Source organism: Urocitellus parryii (genome assembly GCF_045843805.1).
Source record: "Urocitellus parryii isolate mUroPar1 chromosome 13 unlocalized genomic scaffold, mUroPar1.hap1 SUPER_13_unloc_12, whole genome shotgun sequence".
Classification (NCBI taxonomy): Eukaryota; Metazoa; Chordata; class Mammalia; order Rodentia; family Sciuridae; genus Urocitellus; species Urocitellus parryii.
Window position 1 is genome coordinate 665,648 of NW_027551764.1, and position 12,837 is coordinate 678,484.

The 12,837-nt window shown below is 34.1% G+C and overlaps 1 protein-coding gene across 2 annotated transcripts in view; it reads right to left on the bottom strand.

Moving 5' to 3' along the window:
• LOC144251349 (contactin-associated protein-like 3) overlaps window positions 1-12,837 on the bottom strand; it is a 172,368-nt gene that overhangs the window by 96,214 nt on the left and 63,317 nt on the right. For both annotated transcript variants that reach the window (XM_077794338.1, XM_077794339.1), the window contains 3 exons: window positions 9,301-9,504; window positions 8,427-8,611; window positions 6,431-6,574 (listed from right to left, as the gene is read on the bottom strand). In XM_077794338.1, the coding sequence (XP_077650464.1) occupies window positions 6,431-6,574; window positions 8,427-8,611; window positions 9,301-9,504 (533 nt within the window). The remainder of the gene's footprint in view (window positions 1-6,430; window positions 6,575-8,426; window positions 8,612-9,300; window positions 9,505-12,837) is intronic.

A 12,837-nucleotide genomic window follows, 5' to 3' on the forward strand; every position in this document is an offset into this window, starting at 1 on the left:
GGTGAAACAAAAAAAAAAACAAAGCTAAGATGCACCATCAATGCATGTGGAAGTATAAAACTTGCTGCTAAAGGTAAATACATAAATAAGTACAGAATAATGTAACATTGTAACAGTACTGTGGAAACTGCTTTTTCAATTCTAGTATAAAAGTTAAAGACACAAATTTTTAAAACAATTATATAAAATATGTTCATGATTACACAATGCAAAATGATGTAAATTTTGATGTTAATAATATAAAGTCTATGGAGAAATTAATAATGTAGTTTTTATATGCAATTGAGGTTGATTAGCTGAAGTAGACTGTTATAACTATACAATATTTTAGTTAATTCTAATTGTAATCACAATGAAGATATGTAAAATAAAGAAAGAAATCAAAGCATCTCACCATAAAAAAATTAAAAAAAATAAAGGAAGACAGTATAAAAGGAAAACAAGGACAAAAGTCATATAAGATAGGTAGCAAACCTTTAACAAAATGCTAGTAATATCTTTCTGTGATACAATAAAAATTAAACATTTGGTATGGTTCCTGATACATAGCTCCTATAATCCTTGAAATCTCCAGAGCTCTAAGTGCCTTCTGTACACTCAAGAGAAGTCTGGTGACTGAGTGCTACTCCTATGTACCTGCAAGATCGGAGCTAGTTGCCAGGAAGACACAAGGAATCATTAGAGGCATGGAAATTTCCACTGCATTAATTGAAGTCCAGGAAGGCAAGAAAAGATGAAAGTTGAAATTAATCCAAGAGCTATTAGCTTACTCTATCTATCAATGTCAAAAAACATCCATAAAGGAGCTGGGGTTGTGGCTCAGCAGTAGAGTGCTCGCCTAGCATATGCAGGGCCCTGGGTTGGATCCTCAGCACCACATAAAAGTAAATAAATAAAATAAAAGTATTGTGTCCAACTTCAATTAAAAAATAAATATTTTTTAAAAATCCATAAAAATCAGTAAACATAGGGTTTGGAGAGCATACAAGTATCCATGTGTCAGGAATGTCAGGAATGTAGTGTGTCCTAAACTATGATGTCAAAAGCTCTTATGTTTAGAACTCTTCCATAATTTATCCTAAGTACCTCATCTGGCTGCTTATTAGTAAGTAACTTTTAAAATAAACTAGTGATAGCAAGTAAAGTGTTTTCCAGAGTTATTCTTGCAGATTAGTGAACCTGAACCGGGGGAACTGTGATGACTTTGTAGGCAACTCTGACAAAAGTATGGGTAACCCAGAGACCTGGTACTTGCAAATGTCATTTTAAGAAAGGACAGTCTTGTGAGACTGATTCCTTAAGAGTATGGAGTATGAAACTAATTTGGAGTATCAAGTACCAGAATTGCTCTGAATTGTAGGACACACAGTTGGTGTCCAAGAATTGGAGAACTGGTGTTAGAAAAGGTAACATAAATTTGACTTCAGAAGGAAAGATACCACACCCATTTAGTGTTAGAAATGCTATACGCAAAAATATTCACCTTCCTCATTAATGATTGCTTTACTATGAATAAATTAAATTTCTCAACCAAAAGACACAAGAGTGATTGAACAGATGAAAAATCAAGATCCAACTATGTGTTTCTACAAGAGATTCAGGTTTACATATAAGAACAGATATAGTCTGAGTTAAGTAATGCAACAAAATATTCCATGCAAATTATAACCAAAGTACAGCATGGGTGGCTAAACATATATCAACCAAAATAAATTTTGAGTCAAAAAGTATTACAAGAGACAAAACTTTAATAGCATCAAAGAATATAAAAGTGTCAATGCACTAGTAAGACACGATAATTATAAAAATAAATGTACTAACATCAGAGAACCTAAATATATAAAGCAAACACTGACACAACTGAAGCAATTCAATATAGTAGGATACTTCAATGCCCAACTTCCAAAACTGGATAGAACCATCACCACAGAAAATCAAAAAAGAAACAGTATATTTGAACAACAATGTAGACCAAATTGTATACACAGCGAATTCTACTCAATAGCAGAATACACATTCTTCTCAAACACATGTGAAACTTTCTCTAGGATGGATCACATACAAGGTCACAAAACAAGTCATAACAAATTTAAGACTAAACTCATTTAAAAGTTCTTTTCTGGTCACTATGGAATAAACTGGAATTCAACAGGTGAAGGAAAACTGGAAAATTCACAAATGTGTAAAAATTAAACACTATGCCTTTTTCTATTTGTTTGTTTATTTGTTTTTGGTACTGGGGTTTGAATCCAGGGCACCATATATGTAAGGCATGCAGGCATGCACTTTACCACTAAGCTACGTCCCCACTGTTTCTTTTTTTTTCCCCCCCAATTTTATTTTTATTTTGGGAAATTTTGCTAAATTTCCCAAGCAGACCTTGATCTTCTGATCCTCCTGCCTCTGTCTCCTCAGGAATTAGAATTAAAAACATGTGGTGCCACTCCTGGCTATAAACAGTCTCTGGAATAATCCAGTGCATCAAAGCATACATTGAAAAAGGAATTAGGGCTGGGACTGTAGCTCAGTGACAGAGCACTTGCCTAGCATATGTGAGGCACTGGGTTCAATCCTCAGCACCACATAAAGATAAACAAATAAAGTAAAGGCATGCTGTCTATCTATAACTACAAATTTTTTAAAAAAAGAAAGAAAAAGGAATTAGAAAATACCACGAGACAAATGAACATGAGAACACTCCATGCCACAATTTATGGAATAGAACATAATAATTCATGCCCATTCTGAAAATGAAGGAAGATATAAAACAAAAACCAAACTTTATAACTCAAAGAACTAGGCAAAGAAACAAAGCCCACCCACCTCATCAAAGAAATGAAATTATAAAGGTTAGAAGATAAACCAATGAAGGAAAGAACAGAAAAATTAATAAAATTGAGTTGGATTTTTGAAAAAAAATTGAGAAAATTCACACAGTTTTAGTTACACAAGATAAAAGGGAAAACTGAAATAAATAAGACCAGATATGAAAGAAAAGGCATTACAACTGATAACACACAAATTAAAAGGATACTAAGAGACTGTAAGATCAATTAAATGCCAACAAATTTGATAACAGAAGAAATGCATAAATTTCCACAAAGGTATAACCTATTAATAACAAGTAATGAGGGGCTGGGGTTGTGGCTCAGCGGTAGAGCACTCACCTAGCACACGTGAGGCCCTGGGTTCGATCCTCAGCACCACATAAAAACAAAAACAAATGTATTGTGTACAACTAAAAAATAAATATTTAAAAAAATAACAAGTGATGAAGAAAGAGGCAATCTCAATAGATCTGTAACTAGAATAGTAAGAATCCTGGAATGATGATTAAAATATCCCACCAAAGAAATATTTAAATAATTGAAGCCAATTCTTCTCAAACTCTTTTAAAAACATAGAAGAGAACATTTCCAAACTCATGCAGAGACCAGGAACGCCCCTACAACCAAAATTATAGATGATTTACAAAGCAAAACCACAAAATAATACTGCTGATGAACACAGAAAAAAATATACAACAAAATATAAGAGAACTGAATTCAACAATATGATTAAAGGAATAACACATCATGACTAAGTGGGATTTATTCTTGGGATGTAAGGGTGGGTCAATATATGAAAATCAATTAACGTAATAGACTAAATAAATAGAACAAAGAATTTAAAATATCACTTGATTATTTCAATTGATGCACAGAAGGCATTTGAGAAAATTCAACACCATTTCATGCTAAAAATTCCAACAACTAAGAATAGAAGGATATAACCTCAACATAATAAAAGTCATATGTAGAAAACCTACAGCTAATATGCTCAATGGTAAAAAAATAAATAAATAAAAGTTTTTCCTTGAAGAATAAAGCAAGAATGCCCTACCATTTATAGTCAACATCTTAATAAAAACCAGAGTCAGCAATTAGGTAAGATAAAGAAACAAAAAGCACCTGAATTGGAAAGGAAGAGGTAAAGTTATCACTTTTTGCAGGTGACACCTTAGAAAAGATACTAAATATTTAAAAAATTGTAATTAGGGCTGAGGTTGTGGCTCAGTGGTAGAGCACTTGCCTAGCATGTGTGAGGCACTGGATTCTTAGCACGAAAGGAAGAAAGGAAGGAAGGAAGGAAGGAAGGAAGGAAGGAAGGAAGGAAGGAAGGAAGGAAGGAAGGAAAGCTCATCAATAATAATAATATTTTAAAAAAACTATAATTAATGAGAAAAAGTAATGAAGTTGTAGGATAAAAAATATCAACACAAAAAAAAACCTGTTGTGTTTCTGTGTTAGCTTTCTGACTAAGTGTGACAGAATATCAATCAACTCATAAGAAGGGAAGATTATTTTGGCTCACAGTTTCAGAGATTTCAGTCTATGGGTTGCTTGACTCTGCTGCTCTGGGCCTATTGTGAGAAAGTATATCATGGTGAAAGCATATGACCAAGGAGGCCTATTCACCTCATGGCAGCTAGGAAGCAAACAGAGCAAAAAGAAGAAGCTGGAGTCCTAATGCTCCCTCGAGGCTCATGTGTTACAAGCATGGTTCTCTCTATGGTCCAGTGAGCATAGAATGAAACCTATGAAACTATGAGCCAAAATAAACCTTTCTTCCTTATAAATTGATAATCACAAGTATATTGTCACAGTGACAGAAAGCTGACAAACAGAGAAATTAAGAAAGCACTCTCATTTACAGTAGCATCACGAAGAATAAAACACTGAGGATAAACTTAACTAAGAAGGTAAGAAAACATGAAAACTTGGAGTATATAGAAAACTCCAAAACAAAGATAAAATAAATAAGACAGAGAAACATGTCATGTTCATGAATGGTACAATAGTACTGTTAAAATGGTAATACTATACAAAGTAATATACAGAGTCAATCCATTCATTACCAAAATCCCTATGGCATTTTTTATTGAAATAGAAAATAGCCTGAAATTTCATATAGAACCATAGAAGATCCTATATAGCCAAAGCAATCTTGAGAAAAAAAGAAGAGAGCTGGAGACATCATATATCTTGTTTTCAAAATATATTATAAAGTTACAGTAATTGAAAGATAATGGTATGAGCATGAAGATAAACATATCAACAAAAGAAACAGAATAAAAACCAAAAATAAATCCACACATATACAGGCAACCGATGTTCCACGAGAGTGCCCAGAATATATCACAGGGAAAGGATGATCTCTGCAAAAATTGGTGTGGGGAAAACTGTATATTGGACTCTGTTGGGCACCATAAGCAAAACTCTACTCAAAATAGATTAAAGGCACAGTAAATGTAAGACCAAGAACTGCAAAGCCATAAGACAAAACAGGAGAAAGCTTTATGACATGGCCTTGGCAATTATTTCTTGGTTATGACACTAGAAATACAATAATATAAGCAAAAACAGACAAGTGGGAGTACCTCAAACTAAAAACAGTACTGTAGAACAAAGGAAACAACCTGGAGTGAAAAGGTAACCTGTGGAGAAAGAGGTTAAATGATTAACTTCCAAAACAAACAAGGAACTCCAGAAACTCAACAGCAAAACAACAAGTATGTTGGTGGGAATATAAAATGATGCAGTCACTAGGGAAAGTCAAGTGGAGGTCCTCAAAAGGTGAAGACTACAACTACCAAGTGATCCAGCAATCCCATTTCTGAGTATTTATTTGAAAGATTTGAAATGAAGATCTCAAAAATATTTTTCACTCCCATGTGCACTATACCATTGTTCACAATAGCCCAAATGTAGAAACAATATAAACATCCATCAGAAGATGAGTGGATATAGAAAACACAAAGTGGAATATTATTCAACTTTTAAAAGGAAATCCTGCCATATGCAGCAATACACACACACACACACACACACACACACACATATATATATATATATATATATATATATATAGAGAGAGAGAGAGAGAGAGAGAGATGAACCAAGAGAACATTATGCTAAGAGAAATAAGCCATTTGCAGAAGGACATATACTGCATGGTTCCACTTAAATGGGTTGTATAAAAAGTCAAACTCAGAGAAGCAGAGAGTAGAATGGTAGTTACCAGGGAATAAGAGCAGAGGAAAATGGGGATTTGCCACATAACTCATGTAAATTTCAGTTATGGAAGATAAATAAATTCTAGAGATCTGCCTATAGTTAATATGTTATTGCACACTTAAGAATTTCTTAAGAAAGTGGATCTCATGTTAAGTATTCTTATTACCACAAAAATTTTATTAAAAATTGTTACATAATCTCACTTCATTATTTTGTAACATTATGTATCCATTTCATACATATAGAAAAATTATATCAAACAAACAAAAAATATGTATGATTTGTACCTTTAGAAGAAATATATTTTAAAACGGAATCAACAAAAAAAATTGCACCTCTTTTCTCTACTAAAGCACATATTTGGACTTTCTTACCATGATGAGTATCTCTGGTTTGTGTTTCTTGGACAAATCAATGATATCCACTCCATTATAAAAGAGATTTTCAAAACACCCATTGAAGCTTTTATGTGGGAACACCAATGATTTTCCAAGTCCAGGAATCCCTCCAAAGCTGATCTTAGAAAGAATAAAATGATATAAATAATATTATTTAATTATTTTCTGATTATCTGCCCAAAACATTAATGAGCTACAGATACAATTGTCTTCAAATTTGCTTTGCCTATTATATTGTCATATTAATTACAAATGAAATTTTAAAATGCAGATTTATCATTTTCTTTATTATAGAGACTCAATTCTCTAGTCATATGATTCTTGTCATCATTTTTAGATGAGAATATTGTATCTTTATTTCCATGATGATCTGTGTAACAGCTTATCCCAATGTATCATCCCTAAAGAAAAGGGGAACAGTAAAACTGCATGTTACTGAATATCCCCTTTCTGTTCCCAAAATCCTTGCCAAGTCAAGGGAACCCTGAGAGCAAGCCTAGGCTGGAAAGTCCAGTTATATATTATCTTAAAGGAACTGGGATTTCTCTTATTCAAAATGGGAAGTAGGGCTACTAAGTACTACTGTAGACAGCTACTTTCTTACGTGTACACCCAGACAGTTACTCCTTAGGATGCTGGTTAGACATACTAACTAATCAGCTAATGCTGAAGAATGCACTGCTTCTGCAGTCTAAGATATAAAACCCCTCTCTGAGTAGGGATCAGCACAGATTGAGCATACTGTGGAAAGAAGAATATGTGTTAATAGTCCAGCCACCACCACTGGACAAAGTGCCATGAGGAACAGAGGGACCAGTTGTCGAAGCACCATGAAAGGCAAAAGTGCTATCTGCAATCCTATCAACACTGAACTCTTCTTGGAGGTAGCACTGATCTGTTGTGAGGGTTTCCCAATAAATCTCATGTCTTTCATGCTGTCTCTCGGCACTTTCTTTGGCTTTCCTACAACCTATCCCACTGTGCCCTGGTACAATTGGGGCTGTGGACATGACACCTACTATGAAGGCATTTGACTTTGCCAACCTTTATAGTAGTCAAGATTTTAGGGCACTGGCCTTTTCTATATTATTTTAGGTTGGAAAAGTCTATTCATTGATAATCTTATTCAAGAGCAGGATCTTCCATTGATCTCTACCACTGAGGTCAAATGAATGTCAATATTTTCTGGTTTTCTTGTTCTATCTGATACATGCGCTGAGCAGAATCATCAGAACAAATCAAATGCTGCATTTCAGTGTGGAGTAGATGTATGTGGGCAATACACTGCTAACATTGTTAAGGCTTCAGAAATACTAAGAAACATTTATTTTGATTTGTCTGCATTTGTCTCTCGTTAATACATCAGGATACTTGTTGACTGTTTCTCCAGGTTACCCCAGGTCACTAATTCTGTTTACTACTATCCTATAAGCAAAAGAAATTTCCAGGGCTCACATTCAAAAACACCAGATATAATACAGAAGACTTATCTGAAAGAATGCCTTCAAATATTGGGGGTTTTTTTTGCATTTATTTATAGCTTTTCATCCAAAAGCATCCTAACTTCCTGGCTTGAGTGCTTATTCTTATCTGAGGACTAACATTCATAAGGATAAAATGTCTCAATTTATATTTATATTTGTGCCATCATGCACCAAATTACAATTACGTTCAATGATGGCCCTCACATCTGTGAGCATCCCATAAGAATATGTTGCCTGGTGATGCCATAGTCATATAAGTTGTGTAAGTACATTCTAAAATGTTCACACTACAATTAAATCACCTAATGATGCATTTCTCAGAATGTACCTTGTTGATAAGCAGTGTTCAACCTACAGTGTGATAATAATCCATAGGAAATAATTCACCAGATTCTAATTCCTAGGAAAAAGTATGTATTTTTCAATGTAGCAGTTCTTTCTCTAAAGGGTTATATTTCATTTAAGTGCAAAATCTATAATGTCCACACCTTATAACCAAGATCTAAAAGGCTGGCCTCTCCCTCTGCCTGGAAACGGTGAGTATGTTTGTCCACTGTGAAATTGATGTGTGTGTTGAGGACCTCAATGAGGACAGAATGCCAGTGTTGGTCATCCAGCAGACTGCCCAAGGTGAGGGTCACCTGGGCATCTAGGGAGGGCAGGTTAGCACCACCTGAGAAGAGAGTAAAAGTCAATGTAGTATTATTCCACCCATTCAAAACTGTGGTTTCTACTGGGAGATTTGTCACAGCAATTACTCTTTCCTTATATCCTCCTTTCCAAAAAGCTAGTTAGATAGTTTAATGTTAATCCTAAACACAATCTAGTTTTGACCTTTGAACAATTTCTTCTATCTTATTTGTTGTTCTTTGTATTTGCTTTTCTGATTCAATAAAAAGTAAGGATCAGGGAATCTCCCTATATATTTCACATTCATTCAATGTTTCTGATGACATTTTCACTTAATGTAAAAACATTTTCTTCTTAGGAAAGAAGAAAAGTAATGCAACTACCTCAAAATTTTACAATGATCCATTCATCTTTATGATATTATCAGGTTATTTATTGGACAGCTGATGATAGCTCTATACAATTATCAAACTATAATACTGTTTACATAAATTCATGGTTAAGACAGACACGTAGCCCCTAAGGTGCCACAACTGTAGGATGAACACGTTCCCCTTGCTTAGACAGCTCTTGTTTGTACCAATCACTCCAAGGAATTATTTATAAGACCTTCTTTCATTCTTAAATGGATTGGTTTCAGTTTAAATTAACTGCTTAAGAAAAAAATATAAGTATAAAAAGCATTTTCATCTAAGTAATCACATTTTTAAAAGCAATTCCTTGTCCTTTTACCTGAATTAAAGAACAAGATGAGTTTTCCTTTAACTAATTCCAGGGTGATATGTTTGCCATTTTGTCCTTCTCTGTGGAGTAGAATCCCATCACTCTGCCTGGTTTTAAATTTCAAAGTAATGATCTCCTTCATTGAACTGATGGATTTCTGATTAATTGTGTACAATAAGAAACTTTTTCCATCAAAATTAACCATCTCAGATCCTACAATGGAAAACATCAAAAAGTGATTCTAGATATATTTTCATTACTGCATTGAAATACATAAGTCAACACACATGTATATATGTAGTCTATTTCTGGTTTGCTTAACATAGGTGGAAATACCCACTGCCAACTTCCTCTTGATACTAGAGTTAACACACATCATCTCTCTGTTTGCTTTTTCTGACTTTTTTTTTTTTAAAGACAGTATCATCTAGAAGTATTTGTGTTCCTCTCCTTCCAATTGCACCTATCTTTGTATTTGCTTTTCTGATTCAATAAAAAGTAAGGATGAGGCAACAAGCTGAAGTTAATCCCCCTTGCACAAAATCTCCCTGTATATTTCACATTCATTCAATGTGAAATTGACACTACTGGTGTTTGGAAAGGATAAAACTGTTATCACATACTGGTAAAAGGTGTCAGTGTAAATAGCTTTATTGTTTGTGACCCAGTAGTTTAGACATTTAACAGTTCTCACTTTATGATACTTGTGTCCTGTCATAAGAGTCATGCATGCACATCCCAGATTCACTAAGTACCATTTTAAATTCATCTGAAGGGCACGCTAATACCAGCTGTACTTTTTCTCAATGTTGTGGCTGAGTCAAATCACAAAAGGCACACCGATTTTATGATGCACCTAAATAACTAAGAAGGTCATTCCATTGGGATGCTACCATTTTTCTCTGAACTTACTGACAATATCTTACTTTTTTTGTATCAACACTACTTTTATCAGTTTGTGCCAAAAAGTTACATGTTATCATTCATATACAGGGGTTGGGTGAAACTCATTGTAAGTGACTGCCTAGCATGTGTAAGGCCCTGGGGTTTGATTCCAATCACAACACATGCACACAGACACATCATCAATCAAAAACAATTACAAACAGAACAATACAAAGGAGTTCATACAGTATGGCATCATGGTGATGGCCTATAATCCCAGGGACATAAGAGACTGAGGATGGAGGATTTCAAGTTTGAAATTGAGAAATTTAATGAGACCCTGTCTCAAAATGAAAAATAAAAGCAAAAAAAAAAAAAAAAAAAAGAGCTTGGAATGTAGCTCAGTGGTAGAGCATACTGGGGGTTTAATCACTAGTATTGAAAAAATGATTGATTAATTAATTATTAATTTTTAAAAAGGAGTTCATATTGCCTAGAAAAAAAATCTCCTCTTGCATTTTTCATACATAACTGTCTTTTAAAAATACATGTGTACTAAATGAAGACAAAGCAAATAATAAAAGACCTTGGTGTCTTTCAAACCAATGTTAGTTATTTACTTTCACAGAAAGTTGTGGCCAATGTACACATGGACATACATTTCATTCAGACTAAAATATTTGTATTAAGTCATTTATGTTCACAACTTTTCAGTTGTGAACATAAATGACTTAATAAAAATATTTATTATGTGTAGCTTCCTTTTTAAAATTCGGAAGTTCAATTCACATGTATAGTGTGTGATATATAAACACTACATTGTCTAGAAATCATGTAAACTAAATAATTACTCTTCATTTTATAATTAAACAAACATGCCTGGTAAGAATATAACTAGTCAAGTTCAAATGAAGTTCTCAAGCTTATTAGATGGCAATGAAATAATGAAACCCTGATAATGAAGAATTGAAATGATTTCACATTTTAGTAGTACATATTCCTATGTATGTCACTGACAGCATTAAAAATAACTAAGGCTTGCTTTTGCAGTTAGCCAACAAGGAAATTTTGTTCTGCACATGATTTTGTCAAGATTATTTTGGTCAAAAAGATTTTACCCTCACCCTCCCTGTTGCCACAATGGTTTCACAATAGTTAAATTATTAAAGCATCATAATCTTCTGGAGTGTTTGCTGCACACAGATTGCGAGACATAGCCCTGAGTTTCTGAGTGAACAGGTCTGAGGTAGAATCTGAGAATCTGCATTTCAAACAAATTCCTTCCTGGTGTCCATGCGCTTGAGCTGGTGACCACACTTTGAGATCCACAGCTTTAAACCACCTAAATTATATTTCTTGGAGATTCTTCTCAGGCAAAATGGACTAGTAAAAATTTTACTGGGTAACCACGACACAAAATAATGGACTTAAAACCCTTTTGTCCTAATGCTTTGAGTTATTTTCTAACACTTTGTCTAGAATAGTTAACCATATATTAATCACCAAAATATATATTATAAGAAAAATCCAAAACGTACATTGACAGATTTTTAAAAGCTTATTGGATGACCAAATTAGAATATAGATCTATAGCTAAGTGAGTATAACAGCCCTAGTATCCCTTCAAGGATATAAACTTAACCTCAACTTTAGAGGTTTAAAAATGATAGACAAAATTCAGGAACTGCTTTTTGAAGTCGAGAATATTAGGATCTCTCACTCTTTATCTCTAATTATTTGCATAACTCTCAAGCCCAATACTGTACAGACCCCTGAGCTAATTTGTAAAGGGTTGTTAAACATTAAAATCAACAACAACAAAAATGCAGCAGAGAGCACACATGGCCTGCATGGCCTGAAATACTGAGCATCTAGCCCTTTCCAGAAGTTCCTCACTCTGACTCTACAGAAGTATCCTATAATGGTTACTGGGCTGGTGCTAACTGTTCAGAGGTGGCAGTGATAAGAATCAGCTCACAACCAGACATTCTGGCATCCAATTTTTATTTCACTGAAAACCCCATTATGTTTAGGACCTCACAAATTTTTTTTGTTGACATCCATACTGCACAATTCAATATACTCCTTTTATGACTATGGTTAGAATGGTAAAGAACTGGTCAATATTTTAGCACCTGGCTATGTATTTCTGTGTATAATATAAAACATTGGCCTTGATATAAATAGGCTTCTGTAGATTGAAATTCTTCTTTGAAGGATATTCACAATTTTGTTCTATTATTAAAATTCCACCTTTTCCATCTTATGTCCTTTTGACTTAATTCCATTCATTCCAAAAGTATGGCCCATTCGATTAATACTGATGTAGCACCTAGCTTGTGTCACCACTCACTGTGCTGGATGCTGGGACAAGCAGGGGCCAGGAAAGATCTGGCCCTAGCCTCTCCAAGCAACAATCCTCTTATTCTCTGGTACTTTCTTACTTATATTGTCATGAAGAAATACAATTCATAGGGAAAATCTTCAAGTCTTACAGGGTTGCTAAGGAAACTACAGAAGTAAAGAAACAGCTTATAGCTCAAAATAAAAGCAGGAGAAAAAAGGTTCTCCTTTGGTAACAGTGTCCAGAAATAAAGAATACAAAGAATTAAGGAATCCTGATGAACTGCCAATCATGCACCCTTCACATTAAATTTGCAG